Source organism: Apteryx rowi, unplaced genomic scaffold (assembly GCF_003343035.1).
Source record: "Apteryx rowi isolate R43461 unplaced genomic scaffold, aptRow1 scaffold_174, whole genome shotgun sequence".
Taxonomy (NCBI): Eukaryota; Metazoa; Chordata; class Aves; order Apterygiformes; family Apterygidae; genus Apteryx; species Apteryx rowi.
Genome location: NW_020448019.1, coordinates 1,021,931 through 1,047,097, shown reverse-complemented (window position 1 = coordinate 1,047,097; position 25,167 = coordinate 1,021,931). Strand labels below are relative to the sequence as shown.

Here is a 25,167-nt window from a genome sequence, read left to right as displayed (position 1 = left end):
CTGGAGAAGTATTTAATGGCTGAGACAGAGTTTGTATTGTCTGCATTGCTCGGTGAGATGGGGGAAAGAGAGAGGAGGAATAGGCTGAGAATTTCTTTGTGAACTTTCTCAGTTTTGGTCAGAGTAGATTATAGTTGTATTAGACTGCTATCCCATTATAAGCAGGAATTTCCCTCTTCCTTCCTCCCAGGATTTGCAGAGGATTTGTCCTAAGCAGCCTATTCAGTGCAATGAAGAACCGCTATTTTGCTGCAGTACCTTCCCTTTTGCCAGGGGCTGTACCAARTCTGCTTGAGGACTCTCACAAAGAATAGTCCCTGTTTTGGGGGGAGAAGGGGGTGGTATTATTATTGTTTTTTTTCTTCACGTGTATTCAGCAGCTCCCAAACTGGACCTAACAGTTTTTGGCTTTTCAGCATTCAGTCTGTGCTGGAATTAGTCTGGATTCAGTGATGATGGAAATAAATTTTGAGGTGTTACCCCAACTGGGTTGTTGTAAAGATGTAAGTTTAGCCTCGTGCTGGGCTCCAAACAGGATCTGCTTGGCACGCAGGAGCTCTCATCAGCTGGGGAAAGGCGGGATGGGTGCAGGTTTCCTCGTGCAGAGCTGCCGTCTGCCCTCCAGCAGGCAGCCTTCAGTGGGGTGAYGAGCCGTAGTGCCTCGAAGCTGCCAAATGATTGGTTTTATGGTCACTGGTGCGACCAGCCGAGGAAGGAACGGGGATTCTCCAAGCAAAAAGCCATCGGTCTCTGCAGCCCCCTCGCAGCTGGTGCCGGGGGAGGATGGCAGCAGTACGTCTGCTCGGAGGCTGGGAGGCTGTCTAGTCCTCCAAGGCACTTGAGCATCTTTTGTGAACCCTCATTCCTCCTCTTGCCCTCCGAAGCCCAGCCTTTGCCTTGTGAGGGATGAATTGTGCAGCGTCTCTGTACACCTGTCAGACGAAAAGAACTATTTTTTCCTCTCTCCATAAAAGACAGCCTTGTCAGGCGGAGCTGCCGCAGGGCTTGCCTTGACAAACCAGCTACGTTGGATTAGCTCCCGTTTCTTCAYGTGAAAGGGCTGTGCATGCATATACATTTTCTTTAAGATTGAGTTGTTGATAGCTGGAGCCATGGRTTGTTAATCTCCTGAAGGACAGGCGTTGCTCTCTCTTGCAATGACTCTGTTCAAGAGCTGCTCCATGCCGCTGAACAACTAAATACACCAAGCACTACCCTGTCCTCTTAAAGAGTTGGTTGAAGATGATATGATGGGGACCTCTTAAATCCTGAGCAATGTGGAGAAGCTGACCAGTGAGCAGTTGTTTATTATTTCACATAAGACGTACGAGGGGATAGCAAATTAAATCACCAGGCTGAAAAAGGAAAAGGAGGTACTGTTTTCACAGTGTATAATTCAGCTTACTGCTGTGGGATGCTTTGGATGCCAAAACTTCTGTGGAAGGAAGAAGCCGTCRAGGCGCATTAAGCACTCTTTGGGCTTGAGATGGTGGGGAACGCAGTGAGGGAGCGTTCGCTGCCTGTGCAGCTTCTTCTGTTCCTCCTTCGCCTTAGCTGGTGCCCAGCGTCAGCAGCAGGGTATGGTAACGGGGCAGCGRGGCCTTTCCATCTCACCCAGGACGGCCGGTTTTGTGTAGCCCTCTTGTTGCTTGCCCGCACACCTCGCGGTGTGCCTCTCTGTGAGACCTGCAGAGTGGAGCAAGGTCCTGCCTAGGCAGCGCAGGGAAGGCAGCCGGCTCCCAAAGCAGAGGCAGAGCAGAGGACCTCTACGTGCAGTAGCTGAGAGGAGGAGAGTGGGGCTTGCCCCCGACCCTTATTGCGTGTGCTTGAGCCGGGTATTTGCAAGTGATGCCACCACTCCACCAAAAAATGGTCTGATGAACCGTTTCCATAGAGCATGAAGACAGCACATGCGAGTGCAGTGTGAGCAGGGAGCGTGTCCCAGGAAACCGCGAGGAGGTGCAGGGACCTGGCACAGCCTCCCGAGCCTGGCAGCCTGTGAGGTGTTAAGAGTAGATGGTGCTTTCAGGGCACTGGCTTAGTATTGCCGCATATGCAGAGTCTCACTGATGTAGTGTTTCTTACTATTTTTTTTTTTCCACATCTCTGAAAACCAGGAGGCTTGAAAGCAAAAATCCATCCCATCCTCAAAGACACAATGCTATTGCATTTCAATAGCTGTCTGAGCTTCCTGATGCAGCAATCTAACAATGAAGGTCTCTGTTCCTACCTTGTCCTCCCCACGGCACACTGTCAGCCCTGCTTCCAGGGAGCCGACCACTGCAGAGTTGCATAATCCTTAAGTACAGTTTTGGAGATTAAATCACATGTGTGCGTATAAGCCTTACATCAGGAAATAATCTCCCTGCCAAGGACACCTCTCGCTCCATTTGCGTACACCACTGCTTTTTCCACGGTAATTCTGCCTCCCTTAATCCCTGTTCGTTGTTTCTGTTTTTTGGAGAAGATTTCAGTGCCGTCGGCTGGAACGAGCACAGACTACTTGTCCTTTTCATCAGACCATCTGTTCCATCTGGACCGCTGTCCTTACCAGAAGCAGTTGGCACCATTTACATCTTCCAGCCAGCAGAAAGTTGCCTGTGTCAGGCAGAAASTCCCAGGAGATTCAGAAATTCACCYTTCTGTCATTTGGCCCTTCAAAGYAGCACTGCTCCCTAGCTCTGGTCATATTTAACACAGCAAAGCACTTTATTAACGCCTTCAGTGTGTGACCATCTGAAGTCATTCCATTAGTGTTAATGCCACGWTGCTTTGAGCTGAGACAGTTGTTCCACCCTCCTCCCTCATCCTTTTCCCTTTAGGCTTTTAATGCCGTGCTGCGTCAGGGGCAGGGGGCATTTAAACAATGCAGGGGATGGTTTCTACGCTGGCCAAATCTAATTTTTGATGTGCAAACTTCAGATTTGTGATGCTGTGTTARTGGCTGGGTTTTGTTTTCTTTATGTGCTTAACTAGATATTTGGATGGGAAATTCTCACCTGTGGAATCAGRTCTAATCAGGTTAGATCTTCTTCCAAAAAAAAAGTCTTAGTGTGTGAATTCAAAGTGGTCTTTAGTGGCCCTGTGTAGCTTCCATTAGAGGGGGTATGAAAGCATGCCCTGTCTTAACAAATTGCCTGCATCTCTTGGGCTCTTCTCCCCTGCTCTTCTGGGGCAGGCCGTGGCATGGAGAGCGCAGGTGAACGGTGCGGGAGGGCGCTTGCAGCCTGGCGTGCCACCGCCGCTCCCTGCGCCCCAGGGCTGCCTCTGCAGCGGGACGAGGCCCCAAAACGCCCCCTCGGGGATCCTGGCATTCGCAGGCAGGCAGCCGATTCCCTGCCCTGTCCCACCCATCCAGGCAGTAACCCTTGGCAGGGGCTCTGGAAATGCTGCAGCCTTCTCAGGCTGTTTAGATTTTTGTCTTTTTTTAAACCGCCGTGTTCCTGGAATCCYTGAGAAAGGCCTGGCGGGGTCGCGGCTGGCTTTCTGCCGCAGCTCGTGTTAACTCTTGCCGTCCCACCCGAGCCGTGGTGGTGCTCTGGTCTGCTATGCTCTGTGCACCTGCTCCCCGTTTGGGCAGGCGGCCCCCCACGAGCCCAGCCTGCAGGAGTCCAAGTCAGTAAACAGCTTGTCTGTAATGAGCCATCAGTCTTGTAGAAGCTTCTACCCCCTCTCCCAGTCGGTCTGTTTGTCTCCTCACTGACGGAGGTAAGCGTGTGCTTTTCGATGCCCCCTCCCTTCCTCTCGGGCTGGTGCGCTCCGATCTGATCCGTGGTGTTGTAAACACGGCTGATGCTTTAACATAGCACAGAGGACTGTAGCAATGCCAGCTCGTGGTGTTGACTCTCTCTTCTCCCCCTCAGACTGTAGACAACATTTGGCACAAAGATTGGTGTGAAGAGCAACTCGATTTGTGGCTATTCGGGCGCCAGTTGGCGTTTGTCAATGGTAGGGCACAAGCTAGTAGCTGGCTCCCCGTGCTACTTTGCAGCTCAAGGTGTACGYTGACTTTCAAATGTTAGTGAATCTTGCTGACTTCTGGAAAGATATTTGATATATGGTCCTGGCAATCCGAGATCGCTCTGTCCCCAGGGCAGTGCATGCTTGCCCTGCCCTGCCTGCCATGTGCTTCAGCCTTGAGCTGGAGARGTCTCCTCCAGGGCCAAGAGAGAGGAATTTGCCTGCTTGCAGGGGTGAGGCACAGAGATTTGGACGGGGGAGGAAAGGGAGGAGTTTCCCCTTATTGAATTGGGCATTTCATGCAAGTTTGGATCTGTTGCAGTGCTCTAAGCTTACAAAAATCAGAAGCTCTTTTCTTCTGAGCAAAGTAGGAAAAGATGAAGTTGTCTTGGTTGGGAGCTGAGGGAGGGGAAGGCCGCTCCAGCCAGACACAGTCTCCTTGTGGTCCTGGAGCGCTCTGGCCGAGCAGCCTTTGCGATGGGTGCGGTTCAGCCAGCTGCTGAAGCTTCAGCAAAAGCCATCTGGGCAGCTCAGAAATCTCCATTTCCCCAAAATACAACAGTCCTCACAGGGCAGCAAAGCAGACTGCTTATGGGTTTATCATGAAGTCAGATCCTTTGAGTTTGGAAAGCTAGCTCTGTTGTCAGCCTGCCCTATGAAATAAGTGCACGGAGGTTTTGTTTTGTTCTCCCTGGGATGTATCTAAAACAAATTTAAAATTGGTCTCTGGGATTTGTCTCTTCCTTCCAGATAAGGAAATACAGTCTACCGTTGGTAGATGGAATCTGAACAGTAGCTCAAGGCTACAGAACTATTGGAAGCAGATTTGGGAGTTTTATATAACTTCTGAAACTGCTAATGTGCAGAAACCAGATATTGCAGAAAAGGTCCCTTCCCAGACTAGAAAACTGATCCCCAATTCTATCTATTGTGGGTACAAGAAACCAACTGCACAACTTGTAGAACTGGAACCACGTTGCAGTGTTTCTGCATGGAAGGAAGCTATTTCAGTGGCTGCTTATCAGAGAAGTGTTAATCTGGATCATATTTTTCTGGAGATGGCAATGAGCCCCATGCTCCCCTCCCTATTTTAATGGAAACAGCATCTTCTGTAGTGTAGTGATGGGTTTGTGCAGGATCCGAATGAGTCCTTCCCATTTGCCTTTTCACCTCTTTCTTTCCATCTCTATTTTCTAGTGATATTAATGGCCATTAGACTGTGTAATGTAATTTGCCCGGAATACAGACCTCCCATTGTACATGGCTTTCTGCTTGCCAGATGATCTCTTTGGAACATGAGATCTGCTTTCGTCTGCTACAATTTCACCCCTGTTAAAGTCTGGATGCTGAAAGGCCAAGCCATATTAATATTCAACAAAACATTTTGACCCTCTTTTTCTCTAATAGGGGAAACTGGCCTTGGTAAGTCTACCCTCATGGACACACTTTTTAACACCAAGTTCGAAGGTGACCCAGCATCTCACTCACAGCCTGGGGTCCAGCTGAAATCTAATACCTATGACCTGCAGGAGAGCAATGTCAACCTCAAACTGACTATTGTGAGCACAGTGGGCTTCGGGGATCAGATCAACAAAGAAGACAGGTGAGTGAAGGCAGAGAGGGGCTGTATCATGACCTGGTTCTCTGTTACAGGGTCTCCTCTTGTGCCTTAGCAGGGCCAGACTGTGTTTATAATAAAGTTCTCCTCTTATGAATTGTCCTTATGTTTTTGGGATGGGACAGAAAGAAGAGAGGAGCAAGCCCCATGGTGTCAGCACTGCTCCAGCTATCAAAGCAGTTTTTCTCATGCGTTCAGGGCAATATCTGCCCTGCTGGCAGCCTTCTGCCCAAATTCATCTGGTGGGGAGAGCAGAGCACTCCAGGGCATTTCTGTGCTTGTTTCCTTGTGCTGTGCTGACCACAAGCTGCTCACCAAACCACTAGTGTGGTCTAGTGACTGCAACCACTTTTTGGCAGGGCTCTTCCATCTTGCCAAAGGAAGTACAATAAATATCCAGTGAAATACCCTGGGGAAATGTTTCTGGCAGCTCAAGTCCCAGTGTGGCTGGAGTGTGGTGTGGGGCAAGGCAAGGGTGTGCGATTACACCAGACCTTCTCCACCAGACCCTCCCACAGCTTCACAGAGGCGTTGCAGATGGGGTTTCCTTTGTTGCAAATCTTTTAGATTTTCTTTTATTTTTTTTAAGACACACTGATGTGCTTTATATTGTGAGTCTGACAGTCTCTGTATTTAAAATTACCCTGCAAGGGAGTTGCAAGGATTTCCTGCCCCAGAGCACTGGGCGAAGGTAGTACTGAATGGAGCTGCATCTTCACCATCATGACATGAGGCTGTGAGAGCAGCAAGCCGTTCGCTCCCTGAAAGGAAGCAAGGGTTATCCACTGCTGTGCATGAGTCTACATTATCTTTTCTTTTAAAACCCTCTCACCCTCATGTTTCAAAGTATGAGTGGCCACTTTCCCTGGAAGAGATTACTCTATAGCTAGCTCTTTTAATGGTGTTTCTCTTATTCTCTGCTGAATCTCCAGTAATATGTTTTGTCAGACAGACTGCTAGATGCTGATGTAGGACCACATCTCCTTGTCACTAGTGCAACATTTACATTTCTTATGACAGGGGAGTGGGGGAGATTCAAAGGAGAACTGGTCCTGGGGAATGAGATCTAACAAGCAGCTCATTTCTAAAAAGCCAGCTAAGGAGCATTGTCCGTTTACCTCTCTGATTGTGAGATGTATAACTTTTTTTCTGTTCCCCAAAGCTATAAGCCCATTGTCGAGTTCATTGATGCTCAGTTTGAAGCCTATTTGCAAGAAGAACTGAAGATAAAGAGGGTCCTGCACAACTACCATGATACTCGGATCCATGCTTGTTTGTACTTCATTGCTCCGACCGGCCACTCGCTGAAATCCCTGGACTTGGTAACAATGAAGAAGCTTGACAGCAAGGTAGGAATGTTTGACTGTTACCGTGCAGGTCATCTTGCATGTGGTGGGAATGCTGCTGCTTTTCCAGGGCTCATCTCTTCCCCCTGCATACCCCTTATGCTAGGGGAGATTACTGGGTTGCCATACAAATCCTGTAGATTTACTGAGCACTTTAAGTTTTCATAAGTTACAATGCAGACTTGGAAAAGCTACCTGGAGCAAAGCTCAAGGCTTCTTATGATTCTGTTTCTTTCTAGGTCAACATCATTCCTATCATTGCCAAATCTGATGCCATTTCCAAGAGTGAGCTGACCAAATTTAAAATTAAAATCACAAGTGAACTGGTCAGTAACGGGGTTCAGATCTACCAGTTCCCAACAGATGATGAATCGGTGGCGGAGATAAATGGGACAATGAACGTAAGTGATTCGGCGCTTCCTCCTCTCTGTAACTGTGGAGTCTGTGGCTGATTTGGGAGTGTTTCATTCAACACACTTTCCCTTTTATTCTGCTTCTTAAAAACAGGAGTTTTCAGAGATCCCAGTCTACTAGGATGTAGTATCATCCTAGACTAGCAGAGCTTTGCTGTGAGCTACTGCCTCTTTAATGGGCTTTTCTAGTCGGAAAACAAAGGGTCTTTTAACGATCTTTTAATTCCTTCCTTCTCCTAAGGCACATGTGTTGAGGGACCTGCAGGAAATTGGGCGGATGGTGAGGTCTAGTTGTGCGGGGCAAGGGCAGTCCTGGGTTRTGAACTAATCAGATGGGTATTAACTGTCTGGCGTGAGGGGCAGGCTGTCTACAGACACATACATCTCTGCTCCTGGCCCTGTGTTTCTTTCACCAAGCAGTTTTGCTCTCCTGGGCTGGTGTTGCTTGTGAAACTGTCTCCATGGGCGTCTTCTCTTGTCTGTGGCTGTCCTTGCARCAGAGCCCTGGCCAGCTCTGGTACGCTTCTCTGTATTGTGTTGCTGTTTCATGATGTAACTAGTTACGTAGCTGGGTCCTTGGGCTGGCGTTGGTGAAGGAGAGTGCTGTCGGCCAGAACAGATGGGCTGGGAGGTCTAACAAGGCTGGTTAGAGCAATGGCTTCCCTTCCCACAAAACACTTTGGCTGTGTCCAAGTGCTGATATGAGAAATATGTACTATAGTTGTAAAAGACAAGGGTTGGGCCAGAGGTCCGTCCAGCCCAGTGGTCCTTCTCTTCCCCGAGCATCTGTTTTTTGTCACTCTTGGAGTATGTAAGAAGATAGGAAAAGTGCACAGTGCTTTCCCCAAATGCTTCACCAGCCTCTGACCACCCTCAGCTCAAGGAATTCTCAGTGGATTTCACACCCATGAATCTCCTGGTCCTCTCCAGTGAACTTCCAGTATGCTGTGGTGAGGAGTTACACTTCTTAACCACCAATGTGTGAAAAACAAGACACACGTCTTGGCGTGCCTGTGGGGGCACTTTCTGGCTTGGGCATTCCCAGCACCGTGGGTGCCTGTCTGCGGCTCCCTGTAGATGGAGCAAGCTTGGCCCACTGGGAGTGCATCCTGCCCCCATATTCGAAAAGGCTTTTTACAGGAGAGAAAGCAGAGTAAGTTGCTCTTTTAACTGCTGCTGCTGAAGTACAGATCCCAGTCTGGGTGCTTTTGTCTTCTCTCTTGATCTAATATTAATAGTTGTACAGTGTTGTGGAGAGGCCTGAAAGAAGTGTTAAGTTTGTCCTACCGTAAGAGCTTTTGGGGTGGTTTCCCGGTCAGGGTAGTTTTGTGATGGCATCTTACTCAGGGCTTAACACTCTCACTACGTAAGGCTAAAAATACATCTGGAAATGAAGATGTAACATCCCCCAGTTCCCGAGGAACTGGAGGGACGTGATGGCAAAGGAGAAGTGATCTCTCCCCTCAGCCCTTCCAAGGGTGGATGTAAACCTCTTCTCATCTCTCCTTTCAGCCATTTCCACGTCTCCTGTGCAGGAATTGCTGTCTCAGGTTGTAGACACTCTGGGTTGTGTCAACCACTGGACAGAGAGATCATCTCATTAAATCCTCCACTGAACTGATATAAATCATAATTATCAGGTCTATGGGAACCAAGCAGGCAGGAATCTGAATCTGATCGAGGCTGTTCTGCAGACCTGGAAAACTTATATCCAAATACTGGTTTTATTAACAACATAAGACAAATCTCCTTATGCTTCAGGTCAGGAGATGAGTTTGTGGAGGGACTGAGATGAGTAGAAGAGCCAGGATAGGCCGATTTAAGTTTGTGATTTAAATTGTCAATTTTAATCATGTTTTAAATCGAGGAATGGAAAGCTTTGGTTTAAACGGGTTGTCTTTAACCTTTGTGTTTGTACTTCTTTACAGAAAGCTTCATTGTCTTTGCCTGTTACAGCTCAACATCTTTGAAAGGTTATAAATGTAATTTTTGTGTTAAGGTTGTGCTTGTTTGCTGACCAGCAAACACTCTATAACCTGACCAGTTACCTTAATTTTGTTTTATTACAGGTGAATTTGACAATGTTCTTTGGATTATCTAATGTTTTACTTATAACCTGTATTGGTCGTCTTTTCCGTGAAAAGTAAAATTAGATTTAAAAATACACAAACTCACTATTTAATACATGTTTTAGTTAATCATGTTTATTTGTGCTGGATGCATGAGGAATTTTTTTCAGAGTATTTTGCACTCAAAACTGACTACTAAGCAAAGGAATTATTGCCTGATCTGTGACGTATTGACACACTATAGGATTTAAAATCTATGCCATCATGATGAGAAACAAAAGTATTCAATGATGAACACAGGTGTCATGCAGTATTTTAAAAATAATAGGATTAAACAAATCTTCAGAACAAGATGCCTAATCTTCCTGGAAATTCATTTGGCCATTTTGAAAATCCCCCTAAGCATACATTTCCAAGTTCAGAGATGTGGGGACTGCTTGAACACACATTCCAGACTTCTTTACATCTCCTCCCATCTGGATTTTATTCATAACTCATAATAAGAAAAACAAGCTCTCCAATTCTTTCGATTCCCAACTGGCTTTTCAGTTTTGAGTGAATTAGTCTAATTATTGAAGAAACTATTCTCCCTGCACCTGCCAGTTAAATGAAGCCACGCACAGCAAACATGAGCTGTCCCACATGGTAGAAGTGGAAAGCTAGGTGCTCACGGAAAAGGGAGATCTCCGGCACTTTCTCCCTTGTAAAGACGGCAGCGAGGCGGTGGGCGCTGGCGCGGAGGCAGGCTCGCTGCTCCGGGTGGCCGAGCCCGCGGCCAGGCGGGGAGGTTCAGGCCGTGCCTGCGTGGCCGCAGTGCGGGGCTTCTGCCCCCGTCCCAGGGCGCTCCTCTCGCTCCCATCGCTTGCTCGCTTTGTCGCTGCGGAGACCCCCTTAGCTCATTCTTTCGGAGACCTGCGTATAAAAGAAACAAAAAGCTTTTACAACAGTGGGAGAAGCTCCTCRAGGAGAGCCAGAGGGACATCTGGAAACTCTCGCCCAGAAACGGCAGGCTGGGGCAGAGGAGAAGAGTGGGCAGCTCTGGTGGCCCACGGCGGAGGGGGGGTCACCAGTGGGGAGCGCAATGCCTATAGCAAATAGTAGCGTGATCCCATGCCCGGGAGTGGGAACGGCATGGGCACAGCCCAGGCGCTAGCTGGCCTGAGCCTGAAACCTCTCAGCTGCCTCAGAGCTGCGACGGCTTTTCCTCTGGAAACAGCTCTATGCAGGTCCAAAGAGGCGGCTGCAGCCTTCGGGGGGCTTAGTGCCTGGGGCGTTTCTGACTTTCCAGCAATGGGGCAGAGGTGCGGACCCAGTCCAGTGCGTCCCATAGCGAGGAGCTCAACCTGCAGTAGCTGAAGAGCCCAAACAGTGCTCGGCAGCACCCCTCAAGCCCCCATGGCGGGATGTCTCAGCTCCTCGCAGAGCAGCCAGAGGCAGAGTACAGCCCGTGCTCTGCCTCGTGAGGTCTCCCCTGCCCTCTCGCCCGTGAGGATACATACCTGGGAGCAGCTGGACAAGAGGACGCCATGGGACATGCAAGTCCTGTTTGCAGCCCAAGGAGAGGCAGTGGCCTGCTCCGTGGGCACCAGCCCTGACAATGTTGCTTGGCTCCGTGTGCGGAGGTGTTTGCGGATAATGCTGCTGCTTCTTGTGTGCGTTCTTTCTTTGAAGGCAGGAAAAGCTTGTTGAAAAGAGGGAGCAAATTCTTTCTTTGAAAGCTGGCTGGGGGTTTCCCCTCAAGGTCTGTGTGTGTGTGGAGCGGTGTTCAGTTGGGTCAGTTTTGTTTCCTTCCCCTCAAGCGATTTTTACTCCCTGCCCTTTGCAATTAGACAGCCCTCTGCTGAAAATCAGATTCCTTCTACCTGGGAGACCGCTTTCCTGTTTTTGCTGCTTGGCCTCTCCTGCAGGGAGCTAATCCTGAGCAGAATAGGCCCAGCTCTGCGCTGACACGCGTCCCTCCAGGCTCTGGCATGCGGCATCATTGCAAAGGTAACTCTGCATGGAGAGTGATCCAGGAGGCCCCCGTGTTCAGAGCCTCAGCACAGTCCGGCACAGCCCCCTCAGACTGACGCCTGCCCTGCTTATTCTGGTGCGTCCATGGGGAGCTGGGAAGCCTTGGAGTAGAAGCTGAGCAGCTGCTCTTTGAGTGTTTACAAGCAGTTTTGCTGTATTCGCAGTTTGACTATATGAGCTGCACTCTGAAACTGGAAAACATCATCTTTGAAACCTTGTGCTTGTACCAACTGTCACTCGCTCACCCAAGTTTTCAAATAACTTGTGGAATTAAAACTTCACTACCTGTTCCTGTGAGCAATCCAGGGTCACTGATCTTCCATATAATTGGCATCCTGGGGCCATTTTAATTGCCCAGAACTCGGTGCAGTTTAAAGGCTCTAGYTTACAAATGTCACTGCACGTAAGTCAGCATAAGGGGTGGGTGCGGGGAGCTCGTGACCTTATTTTTAAGTGTTGAAACCTTGCATTTGACTTCTTTGCAGCTTGGCAGAATGCAATATAGTTCCCAGGAGCAAGCAGAGGTGGGGAGAAATCTCACTTATTGCACAACTGATAAATGCAGCAAAGCAAGGTAGCAGCATCTGGGAGGTTTGCTTGGCTGCTTGAATTTGAGTGGTGGGGGAAGTGCAAGGTGAGGTCTGGACCTGGAGAGGTGTCAGAAGCATTGATGTTCCAACTCTGCTAAGCTTGTGTTGGGCAAGTCTCTTAGTCTCTCTGCAGAAGGCAAAAAGCATCTTCTTTACTAAGAAGTGACTATTTTGTTTTTCTGGATTTTGGAAAAGTAAACGCCTCCTGTTCTTGGTCAACCTTCAGATACTTTAACAACCGTACTTTGAGGAGGGTGTGTCTACGTTTGAAGAGCATAGCGAGATGGTGGCATGGTTGAGCTAGCGGTACCAACTGTGTTCTGCTTTTCCTAAGATCCATCCTTGTGGGTATGTGCCCTGAATTTGGCCTTTTTTGTCCTCTTGCTGTGCGGCCATCCATCAGTGGCTGTGTTTAGCATCAGCATCGTGAGGATTTTGTAAAGCCATCAAAGTCCCTTTGGGTCTTTTCTTAGGCTCTGAGAAATTCAGTTTTGATAAAGGACTGCTGTGGGGATTGGGAGAGGGGGTGCTGCAGGTGAACCCCAACACAARCCACGGGGCGTGTGAAGAACTGTGAAGCATTAGCATGGGACAGTCTCAGCACAGCCCCTGCCCAGGCCAGGGCAGACATCAGGGCATGCATGGATGYGGAGGCTGGCCCGCTGCAGGGACATGTTCAGCCCTTCCTCACCAGGGCTGAAGCAAGCAGGGAGGAAGGAGCTATTACTCTGGGGGTGAAGAAGGGACTTTGATCTCCAATATGATAGAGCAAGCTGTCTTGTGCTCCTGTGTGAGCTGAGGGTTGGGGAGGGGGTAAAATTGAAGAAGGCTCCAAGACCTCTTTTACAGCTTCTGTGCTTGTGCAGATGTTCTCCTCAGCCCTGGCAAGCGCCCGGGACACCACTGCAGTCAGAGCCGCGCAGCGTGTTGTTCGAGCTGTCTTTCTGATGCTAGTCTTGCACTGGCTCATCTCACCTGAGACCCTGTGGCTGGGAGGATCAGCCAGGTAGAGGATATACAGTGGTAGTGCTAACAAGGTTTCCAAAAATGATCCTTCCTTCTCCCCCTGCGCCTTGTCTTGGACTAGTGGCCAGTGACTAGACTCCCTGAGATTAGCATGTGCGTAATGACTGTCTTGCTCAGTGGCTGTGCTAATCTCTGTGTGCCATCAAGTCAGCCAGAGTTGAGAGGGACTAACGAGGGTTGCATTAAATGTGTTCCAGGCCCACTTGCCATTTGCAGTGATCGGCAGCACGGAGGAGCTGAAAATAGGAAACAAAATGATGAAAGCTCGTCAGTACCCCTGGGGCACAGTGCAGGGTGAGTTGAGCCCATGGCATAATGGTGACACTTCTGCAAGGAGGCAGTAGGCTCTCATAAAAGGAGCAAGGGGTGCCTTGATCCTGCTTATGGCACTGCTGTTGACTTGCGTCCTGCTGGACTTCAGTTTTTCACTGGGGTTTATCCTTCATTAAATCTTTGTGTCAGGCCTATAGTAACAGTTATCTCCGGTTGTAAGGGCTATTAAACCTTCTGGAGGAATAGATGGGTGGAGAGTGTGGGGAGAGACCTTTGTCTCTGCCCCCATCTTACTCTTTTTTGTGTCATCTTACAGTGGAGAATGAGACTCACTGTGACTTTGTGAAACTGCGGGAGATGCTGATCCGTGTGAACATGGAAGACCTTCGCGAACAGACCCACACACGCCACTATGAGTTGTACAGGCGATGTAAACTGGAAGAGATGGGTTTCAAGGACACTGATCCAGACAGCAAGCCCTTCAGGTGGGATATCTGGAGGAGACAGGATAGCTCAAGGGAGGCATTGTTGGATGCACTGTGTGTGTGTGTGTGTGTCCGTCTGTCCTTGAGAGGGCATGTAAAGAACCAGTGCAGCAAGAAAACCTGCCAGGTCAGATAAATCCAGACTTCAGCAAAGGTGCTGACTGGATGAGAGAAGGTGAAAGCACAGAGACTGTGTACAGGATCGATTATGAAAAGGCAGGTACRGGAGGAGAAATATCTGTGCTTCAGAGACACAGCAGAGTCCTCTGAACTACTGTTTGTTGACAGTTGGTCTCTTTGAATTGCCCAACGTTTGACGTACAGGAAAAGTGCAATAGTTCACAGACCTCAGAAATGAATGGATAAAGAAGCCCTTGGGGACACATGGGTGGGTGAGTGGCGAGTCTGCTGTGGGCAAGATTTGGCCATTAATGTTGTTACAGGCCATGAGATACAACTTATTTGGACAGGGGGAAATGAGAATGGGAATAAGGAGAGGAACAAGCCACATGAGCTGCTTCAGAAGTCCTCCATGAACCACCATGGTTCTGTCTGGTTTTGGGCAGCCCTGGTGAGCCCGGGTGGAGGAAGAGGCAACCTTATATAAGTTATATAACTTATAGCTTTTGAAGCCTATCAAACAAGATGGGCCAAAGCTAAAAATGATGGTGCTGGAGCTGAACTTCTCTGGGGTTCAAAGCACTGGGGGGTTCAGCTGATCTCCTTCCATGAACACTAGAGCAGGTCTGTTAAATTCTGCTCATTCGCACATGGCCACTCCATGCTTTCATTAGAAAGAGATGCACAGAGGAAGCAGAATTTGTTCCAAGTTGCATCATTGGACYTTCCTTTCTCTTTAGCTTACAGGAAACTTATGAGGCCAAAAGAAATGAGTTTCTGGGAGAACTGCAGAAAAAGGAAGAGGCGATGAGGCAAATGTTTGTCCAGAGGGTCAAGGAAAAAGAAGCGGAGCTGAAGGAGGCTGAAAAAGAGGTGAAGACTGCAGTATTTGTCTCTTCATGGTTGTGAGTGATAGATCCACCCTCAAGTAGGCGGCTGCTGCCAAAGCACTTTCTGCAGAGTGTGGTTTAGGCCTTTCTCAGCAGAATCAAACATTTAACTTGGGATCATGGGGACATTAAGGTGTTGATCCTGTAGATCAGAACTAGACTGCAGTGCTTGCAGGCTGTACAACTTACTGCAGCAGGAAAGTGCCACATTCTTTGGTTTTGTTGGACAGTTGCAGTATGCCAAAACTCAAGGAAAGAAACGGAGTCCCTCATGTAAGCTTGTTATATGAAAAATGTACACATGCAACTTCCTTAGCATTGTGAAGGGAAGTAAATCCTGTGATGTAAGATTAAAGGCATGACACAGCTGCAATCCAATTGTTGGCATTTGCACCAAAATCCAGTAATTTACTGACCTCTTAAGGAAGAATAAGGTGGAGACCCCGGAAAGAAAAATAAATGGATTAAAATGTTTTTCTGCTATTTCACTCTCCTAGTCCTCCATCCTTAGTCTGTGCAATGATGCATTATTCAAACATTGCCTGGTTTGTAAGCTTCTTGGGAAGGATGCTGCTTCCTCCCCTTTGTCTATGCAATGTCAGCCTGGGTGGGGGGCCTAGTATCAGTATGGAGATTGACAGAGACTCTTTCCGGCCACAGATCTCATGGGATCCTTCCACCTTTCTCTTTTCCTGAAAACAGAGTATCTGGTAGCGCTGGGTCCTGCTCACCTTTCTCCTTTCCCTCTAGCTGCAYGAAAAGTTTGATCGTTTGAAGAAGTTACATCAGGATGAAAAAAAGAAGCTAGAGGACAAGAAGAAGTCTCTGGATGATGAAGTGAATGCATTTAAACAAAGGAAGACGGCGGCTGAATTGCTCCAATCTCAGGCTCAGCAGGCTGGAGGATCACAAACTCTTAAAAGAGATAAGGAGAGAAAAAAGTAAGTTGCTAACCTGCTGGTATTTGCTTCTCAGTAGTGGTTCTCTTTTACTATTTTCCTGGGTGTCCATAGCTCTCTCCCAGCCTGGCCAGTCCTTGTCAGGGGAAGTTTTGCAGGCAGATTCAATCCCTAGTAAGGCTGAGCAGTAGCTGGAGGCATTTTACCTCTATCTGTCATCCTGAAGAGCAGGGAGCAGGGTGCTAACCTCCCTTATTGCTCACTGACAGCATGGGAGAGGGTGAACTCATTTCTATTCCCTGAGATTCCCTGCTCCTCCCTTGGTCTGTCAGTGCTGGTAGGGGACTGGGACAAAATTAGTTGCTTGGGAATGCTGCACCTCAAGGACAGTGTGTGGGTAACAGGGGTGTCCCACTTCCCACAGAGGAGCATCTCTTGTCTCAGGATCTTACTTGTTCAAGTTAGGAGAAAGCTTATCCTGTGGAAATTATCCAGGAAACCTAATAACCTTGAATTGTGGCATCTGCAAAATGCAATGCAGGGGGCAAGTCTCAGTTTCTTGTTAGTGCTCTCTCCAGAACTAGATCAGCTTTTGCCCTCCACAGAAAGAGTGAGAGTTAAAGCATAGCTTTAGCGGGGGTTCCCCATGGCTGGGACGGGTGAGACAGGATCCAGCCCCTCGTTGGGATCCTGTGGTCTGGGCTGTCTGCAGTGCCCACGCCAGGCTCTTACTGCTCCTCAGTCACTGAAGAGCAACCAGCAATACATGCTGAGGCAGTTCTCCCGTTTCACCTAGTGATGAGCAGTTCCTCTTCTTCTCACTGTGGTATGTTATCTGAAGCAGAGTGCTGAGCCACCGTAGCATGTGGACAAACAGCAGTGTGCAGATAAGCTAGGGCCTGTTTTTATACCGCTGCCACAATCCCTGTCTGCGCAACCCTGGAGCAAATGCAGAATAAATCTGGTCTGCACTAGGCAGTCTTAAGTACAAGGAGGAGTGCTGTTAGTATGGACAATATGGCAAGTGCCCAAAGAGGTGACAGGGCTGTTTTTCAGGAAAAATAGCCGATGACTGTTAAGCTTGCAATCAAATGAGTCAGGAGAAGAAAAACCCAATAACCAGAATCAGATCACATTTTAGTCTTTTTACTTTAGAACTGGAGCTGCTTCCATGCCGAAATTCTTTTGTGATGAGCAATTAGCGCTCCTGCTCTTATTTGGCTTGTCTGTTCCTTTTTGCACTGCATATTTTGATTTGCTCTTTYGAATCACCTTCGGGGGATTTTTAATATCTTTTCACGCTGAGGAGCCTGAGACTGACTGGGGACAGACTTCTCTCCCCAGCCTGCACTGTTGAGGAATACACAACTGAGCTCCTTTCAKGCTTAGAGCCCACAGACATCTGCGCACTGAGGACTGCAGACTTTTGCCCCAAGATTAGTCAGGCTCAGGAATGTAGAAAGGGGGATGATACGCCCTGTAGTCAGTAGCTGTGGCTCAAGTCACACTCTGGTTCCTAGAAGCAGTTCTGATCTCAGAAACACTCCTTGACACTGAGCACATTTGTGCGAAAAAACAATTTGTCAGTTAAGTTTGGGGCACAGAAAGCTCCATGAAAGCTGTAGGTCAGTGCATGAGACAGGCTTGGGAAGATATTAGGAGGCCTCTGTCTCCTCCAGTGAAATAGCTGTTATAAGTGGTGATGTTTGCCTTGCTCTGTAACTTCTCCAGTTGTCCTTAATAATACCTTTCAATATTTAGATCATAAATCTCTGTAACAATCCATGAATTTCACCAGCTGTAGCTTAATTATATCTTGATTAATAGTGGCTGGCAGTAAACTAGCCTTTTTCTTTCACAGATGACTCTTTTAAACCCAAGCTCTGTAATTTGCACTAATCATGACTTGATTTCTTTTTTTATTGTCACATCGTCATCATCATCATCATCATCATCATTAGTTCTTACATGTATGCTATTTTACAGTTAACTGCTGTTTGGCTGCATGGTGCATGAAGCACGTTGTCCTGGTAAGCGTCATTAACTAATATAGACCTCACAGTGGGATCAGTTACGGTTCTAAAAAAAAGCAGACCCCATGCAAGGCCTGAAGCCCATGAATGTTGTCTCTGCCTTCTTCTGCTTTCACCCTTACTATAGATGCTCCACCAGTCTGTCTCTACATCTGTAGTTGTAGAAAAAGGATGCAGTGAAGTGTGTCTTTAAAGATCCTGCAAAGTAAAATGCATGGAGATTCAATATTTGGGCATTAAACATGGATAAAATAAGGATTAGAGCTTCTTCCTTATAAACCTTTCCAGCASTTTGTTGGCTCTGTCTTCTTTATTCCAGCTCTCTTAGAAGTAAATGATGTTCTTTAACCACATAGGCCATGCTGATACTATGGCAACAATTGCTATGGTAATGTGGTGGTGATGATAGAAACCAGCTAGCTGATGGAAAATTAAGTTCTTTTCTCTTCCCTTTCTCCTCTTTCCCTCCCACCGCTTCAAGYTGTAGTGTTAAATCATGGTTACAGAGCAGGTGAAGGATATAAGATTAGTTTCTATCCCCCCTTCACACACCAACAGATGGTAAAACCTGCCAAACCTAGAGCTTTCATTTGCCCCAAAGCACCAGAGAATCACAAAACATCGTGCGTGTGTGTGTGTGTGTGTGTATATGTGTATGGGGGGTTAAAGGAACTACTGCCGAATAACCAAACCAATATTCAGCTGCCAACTGACTATAGGTGCTGATTGTCCAAAATAACGCGGGATCGTGTGTTGAGCATTTAGCAAATAATGAAGGCTGTGAATATAGACTGAGAGACGTTATGATGTTTTTAAGATCGGTCACATGGGTCACTCCATGGATGGATATTCAGTTGTAGCAGACAGACGCAGACCCACACCTCTGGGAGCCATGCCCAGCGTGCCCATGGTTAGGGTAAGGCTAACGGTAGAAGAGGGCTGTGTTGAAGATGTGGCTATAGAAAGCCTGCAAGAGCACTTTGCCTCTGAATAGGGCCAGCGTCTGAGTCCCCAAGGGGTTTTGTCAAGGCAGGGAGAGTTCCCGCTGGAGCAGAGCCCTTGGTTGGCAGCGTTAGGCTGAGTCCCCCCACTCCAGCTGCTGCCGCTCTATCCAAAACATCTCAGCATGGACGTAAGGTGGCCACGTAGTCATGGGCAGGCTGGTGGAACAGTTACGGGTTCCTGGAAGGGTTAACAAACCTTGCCATAAGTGAGCGTCTCCAGTGCAAAGTGCCTGCATCTATTGTCAAATGGAGGCTCGTCTGAACAAAGCTGCTTAAGAAATGCACCTGCCTGGCAGGAGRGCAGCATCTTCATTAGGGTTATTAGTTAAACTGCTAATGACAGTGGGCTACTTATAGCTGGGCTGAATGTGTTTAAATGAGCCTTTTTAATTTGCTGTTGATTCTCTGGTGAGAGGAAAAGGAAAGCTCCTACAGGAATGTCTTGCTTCTTGATGGAGCAGCAAACCCTATAATCCAAGATGAGGGAGACAGCACCCCCAAGCTGAGAGATGCACGGGTCTCTGAGARTGGACCTGTTGGAACAGCAGCCCTTAACTATAAATCACCCTAAAAACTCAGCCTCCAGGCCAGCCTTCCCGGCAGACAAACCTCCTAGGATTTACATTCTTTCTAGGATCCAGTTTCAAAGTAACTTACAGCCTGCCCTTAAATAGGGAAAGAAAAGCCGATTCTAGGATTCCTTCCCTTGTAGCCCCACCAAGGGAAATGGAAAAGCAAGTAAACGTTGTGCTGTCAGCGAGAAGCATTTGAATTTAATTTCAATGGGACAGTCCACTTAACAGAAGAGCTTCAGAAGGGTCTTGCACTGACTCGAACTGGAGTTCGCAGTCGTCCGGAGCAGTCTGGTAGAATGAATATCTCCACTGCTAACGGTAACTGTGTAAAACAATGAAAAGAACAGTCCTTCACTTTTCAGGGGCTGAATGTGGAAAAATAAGCTCAAAGAATAACAGTGTTTATTCTGGTGCTGAGTACGAAGGCACTGCTAAAGTGCAGTTAGAGTGAACATTACTGATTTTTGTTGGTTTTGGATTGCTTTTGGCAATCCTTGTAACTGTACACTGTTGTGTGCTGGGCTTTGAATCTAATAAAGTTCTTTGTTCCCAGTATACAAATGCAGACAGTGCCTTTTCAATGGGCATTTGTCCTTGCTAAACTAAACATGTAGATATGGTACTTTTCAGAATTCAGAAAAAAATCTCTCAATATTGTTCCATAATGTATTCCAGGGCTTCACTGTTTTGCAGGGATACATACAAGTCACAGCTGATGAATCTTGTAGCTTGCAAAACTGTGAAGTGATTGTTTTAAAAACGAAGTTTGGTTCATCCCACTGCTGAGCCTGTGTGCGTGTTTGCATGCGTGTGCCTGCATAAAGCATGTTTTGTAGTCCCATTAAACTTTGTTAACACTTAGCAACATTTCCTTTTTGTGTGTGTTAGGAAACATATTTATGTTCTTATTTTATTTTTTGTCATTAATCCATAAAACCATTAATCTGCCTTTTTCTTTCATTTTCAGTTCGGGTTTCCTGTAGAACCCTTCCCTTCACACCAGAAGCGAATGCCCCCACATTCGGTTAACATGCAGCTATGCCATTGTGCCTGTTTGCTCACCTTTACTCATTGCTCCCTTACTCTGCTCACCATTTTTTTTAAGCAAGAGCCTGCACCGTTGGCTGTTCTGGGTCACTAGTTTTTGTGAAGAACTCAGCAATAACCTACGTGGAACTGGCAGTGGATGCTAGTTGCTGATACCTCTTCTCTTTTGGTCAATAGCAGGCCGCCAAGCGCTTGTAGTACTAGTGTCCCCTCCGCTAAATCGTTACGACTTTTTGTCCCTTCCCACCATTTGGCGTGAGGGGTGCATGATAAGAGAGCGCAGCTGCTTGGTGCGTTTAGTGCCTATCGTGGGACCGCTGCGGGTGCCCCCCAGTGCCGCATTGCGGGGGACGCGCTRCCTGTCTCTCGAGAGCGGCTGCCCCCTCCCCTTTCCAGTTCGCTCTGTCTAACCCATCATTACCCAGCTGTGCTCTTATGTGTGTGACTCAAGTAGTGTTAAAGGACTTTTTGCAAAACTTGACACCCTCCAAGGCACGGGCCTGAGTCCTCCGCTCCCCAGGCTTGGGGGATTTTCAAACGTGGATCCATGGTTTGCAGCTAAGCGCTGCCTGAATGCTGCGGGGGTCCGAAGGGTCTCTTGCCCTGTCTCCCTGTCGCTGGGCTGGGCTTGATGCGTATCCTGGATCCAATCTCAGGGAAAACTGGTCACCTTGCTCTAAGTATCAGTGCTTGTGAAGAAAGATGATGATGTTTCTTTAGCTTTCTTCTCAACAATTCCAAAAATTTCTGGTTTTAATGCAAAAAGTATTACCTAAGTTTTTTTTTATTATTATTTGGCATCTGTTTAGGAGTGTACAGATGTTTGTAGGTTGCTTTTTACTTTTCTTGTTCAGCAAAAACCTTTTTTTAATGCAAGATTAGCGCTAAAAGGGAGGGTGTTTTGCTCTGTGTTTCAGTGGGGCCAGGAATTTGCTCAGTGGCCCAGTACAACTGTGGTTTGCCTGCCGGTGTCTTCTCTGTATTTCTGGATGGGGGAAATTTTAAAAAAAAAAAAAAAAAAAAAAAAAGAGAGAGAGAGAAAATAATAAAGTCTTCCTCAGACAGTGAATTCTGGTTAACATTTACTTCTTTTGTTCTTTGTTTTCTTTGCCCTTCTTTTACAGTAACCCATGGCTCTGTACTGAGTAATTACCCCTGAATACAATGGGCTGGAATGGACCTTCATTTACTTGTTAAATCGGAGGGTCTAATAAAACGTGACAGCATTTCAGCTGTGACCTTTCCATGGTGTTACCCTTGCTATATCCTATATTCTCATTGTGAATCTGTCTTTACTATGTACTGGCGGTTATTGCTTTTGTTAAACAATGTAACATAAGTCCGTAATGAGGTTTTGGACACTGCAACTTTAAATCTAATTTTTTTTCCCTACAATTAATGGATTCCCCTTTCTCCTGGCCCCTCTCCACCCAGATAAATAAGGGATGTGGAAATACGTTCTGTGAGTTATTTTTGCTGGCAAAATAACAATGCAGTTTAAATGTATTTATTGGTGACGTTAAGRCGACAACACCACCTTAGTTTAATTATGGCATAATTGAGAGATTAAAAACTCTTTTCTCTTTATACTTGGTGTCATTTYGTGACATCATCTATCTTTTTTTAATTTTCCTTTTTTTTCTTTTTTTTCTTTTGCTAATTCATGCTACCTGAAAACCAGCATTTAATACTCATTGCCATTTCAGACTTGCTTGTTGCGGCCCCGATGCTTCAGTTGCACTGTGCGCGGGCTAAGCTGTCCCTCCGTGGAGGAACCCACCTGTCCCGCCCCTGCCCAAAGGTCAGGATGTCCTGGCTCCTCGAGCCCTAGGTTTTCTGGAGGATGAGCACACCTCAGACCTAGCCATGAGAGGTAATGCRACTTTTAGCACAAGCTGTTGCTTAGCACGTTACCTAGAGAGGTAGCCTGGAGGATGCTCAAACCTCAGGAACAACTTCTCCCCTCTTCCCTATCCGCAAACCAACACCCTGTAAAACACACGCAGGCTGCCGTGATCAGACAAGCTCTGATCACCAGAACGTTTATTGCAAGTGCAGGGCAATATTTCCCAGTCAGGTGAGCTTTTCATTGCCTTGCAAAATTTGATATTCAGGGACATGTTTTTGGGCAGCTCCCTGGCCCACATCTGCTGGTAAATTTTGCTTTAGACTCTCTACTTCTGAAGTAATTTCATTTGCACTGATAGATGGTGTTCAGAGCAGCTTGGATCAGTGCTACGAAATGAAAACTTTGTATTCAGTGATACACATTGTGACATAAGTAAAGAGCAAAGTTTAAAACTGTTCTCGACTCTTCCATCCACACGCTGTTAGTGCCGCTAGCTGCTTGTAGGAGCAGCAACCCTTGCGCAGCAACCCTGTCAAACGGAGGGGTGGCCTCCACTTCCAGCGGTCACTTCCAGCTAGTTAAAAATCTTGATTGCAATGTATTTATGTTATCTCAGGTATCCTGTTTCACTGTAAATACAAWTTTATTTCCCTTAAAATGCTTTGGCTCTTTTTTTTTTTAAGCAAGTTAAAATAACTTGAGTATTTACTTCTTTTGTTACTGTTGAAGGTAGGCCTGCTCCCCAAACCAGTCAATATCATTTTCTCAGTGTTTTCTAGGTTATTTGTTAAAAGGAGCATTTAATCTGGCTTTTGTTTCCCATGCTGCAGGTCACTGGCTGTCTTTCTTGACCATTTGCCTTATTAGAATGTTACTAAAAGTCTTTTATTTTTTATTTTTTTAAAAAGGGGTTTTACCTATGTGATTTCCTTGAAGACAAGATATACAGCCTCATAGAAGAGGTTCCATCTCTCCTCTGTCAGCTGTTTTCATGTTGCATCTCTCTTTCCTGCTTTTTGAATGTCTCTCTTTTTTGATAATCTTCTGTTTTTTTCTCTTTTTTTCCCTTTCTCTCTCTGTAGCTTTTTTTAATCTGTCTTCGCCAGCTGCACTGGGTCTGAGGGAGAAGACTGCCACTTCTAGAAGCGTTTAGGGATCTTATGTCTGGGGAGGGATGGGAAACAAATCTTCAGTGTTAGTGTCTTGGAAAGAAGCTCTTTTACTGACTTGCATGGTATTTAAAATTGAAGTGTCTTGTAATTTGTGTGACAAGACAGAATAATAYAGGGGGAAACTGATTGTTTACCTAAAATTTTGAAGAGCAACAGAAATGTGATGTTTGGACTAATGATGTAGCGAATACATTTTCAAACATTGTTATGAGCATATTTTTTTTTCTAATTTTGTCTTTAATGATATAAATGTCAGGGGCTTCCATAAGGTTTGAAGCCTAAGGAATATTTTCAATATGCTGTTGTTTGATTGGTTTTGGAAACTGTTGCATTCAAAGTCAAAGGAAGTATAAACATGGTGCAATTCGCTATGTTGGCAGCCACGAAATATTTAATTTTAACAAAGAAATAAAGTAAGAAGAACTGTGTGTTTTCATTGGTGTCCTCCTGTGTCTCACCACCTTGCTAAACAAGCTCCATTGCCTGATCGACATGGGTTGAGTGGTACTTTTTTGTTTTTTAACTAGACCATCAATTGCATTAAAAATATTCAGATAATTGCACCTCCTCCTGTTCTTTAAAGTTAGAAAATGATCTTATTCCTAGCAGTATCAGGAGGGAGAGGCGATGTTGACAGCTGGTCTAATAATAATAATAATAATAATAATAATAATACTCCATCCAAATCTCATGTGAGTAGAGTGCAGTGTCCTTAAATGCACTGAAGCCAGTCCTAGCACTTCTTGCTCATCTTGTCCTGCCCTCGAACGTTCACTGCATGTTTTTCCAAGCTGTGTCCTACTGTCTCCCCTCTTATTTTTGTTTCCTCTTTACAAACGGAAGTGTGTGAGTACTGCACTGAGTTATATATTTACATGACAAACATTGAAGAACCAGCACTGTTTAGCCTGATACCTTTCTAACTTTAATGTAAATTTTAAATAAAAAATATAAAGGCCTGTGTGTGTGCTGTCATGTTTTCTGCTTAGGTGTCTGGCCTGGGCTGAAGACGCTTGCCCAGCTGGGAAGGTGAGCGCTGCTGGCGTCTGGCAGGGCGCTGGGACTGGCGTGTCTGAGGAAGAGTTCTGTAGGGTCGCCAAAGAAAACACTTGGGTGCTAGCATGCAGCTTCCGTGGTTGCTTCCTTTGCATCTCATCGAAAAGACGTCCCCTGCGGCACTGTCTCCCCCCCCGGCGCTGCTCAGGCGCCTCGTGGCCCCCTCAACGCCAGCCTCCCTCCCGCCAAGGCAGGTTCGGTTTGGTACAGCGGAAGTTTGCCAGGTCTGACTCTGCTTAGGCCGTAGTACGAAAACAGAAATAAGCCAGATGCAAACGTTTACAGAGGGTAAATATGCTTTTTATAGCTGGTATTAATTATTTTTTCACCTCTTGTTTTACTTCAAAACCTATGGGTGGGCATTTGTTTTGGAGGGTGCCCCAAGGCTCGGACTAGAAATTAAAAATATTACTTGTGATTAGCAACACCACTTATGGATACAATAGAAACATGTCTGTGCTGCTGGGGGGAGGCGTTTGCTGCACGTAAAGTCTGGCTATGGCCTTTTTTTTAATTTGGCTTTAGAATCCTTGCGTAACTTGGCTCGCGCGGCCCGAGGCGCCGTTGCCTGCGGCGGTCAGGGCCGAGGCCGCCTGCCTCGAGCCCAGCACCTGGGGGGGTCGTGTTCAATCGGGGGGCGGGAGGAATGCAACGGAATTCCGGCTAAACCACTTTTTTAGGGGGTTACCGGAGCGTGTGCGAGGCGGGCGCCAAGAGCCGCCGGAGCCG

The 25,167-nt window shown here is 46.8% G+C and overlaps 1 protein-coding gene across 3 annotated transcripts in view; it reads left to right on the top strand.

Moving 5' to 3' along the window:
* Positions 1-24,341, top strand: part of SEPT6 (septin 6) — a 31,913-nt gene extending 7,572 nt beyond the window's left edge. For 2 of the 3 annotated variants that reach the window (XM_026061020.1, XM_026061022.1), the window contains exons 3-10: positions 5,368-5,563; positions 6,741-6,927; positions 7,164-7,325; positions 13,233-13,329; positions 13,625-13,793; positions 14,654-14,786; positions 15,554-15,744; positions 20,282-24,341. In XM_026061020.1, the coding sequence (XP_025916805.1) occupies positions 5,368-5,563; positions 6,741-6,927; positions 7,164-7,325; positions 13,233-13,329; positions 13,625-13,793; positions 14,654-14,786; positions 15,554-15,744; positions 20,282-20,297 (1,151 nt within the window). In that variant the 3' untranslated portion in view covers positions 20,298-24,341. Of the gene's footprint in view, positions 1-5,367; positions 5,564-6,740; positions 6,928-7,163; positions 7,326-13,232; positions 13,330-13,624; positions 13,794-14,653; positions 14,787-15,553; positions 15,745-17,688; positions 17,733-20,281 lie in introns of all 3 variants that reach the window. The other variant, XM_026061021.1, reaches the window with a different exon arrangement.
* Positions 24,342-25,167: the final 826 nt, after the last annotated feature.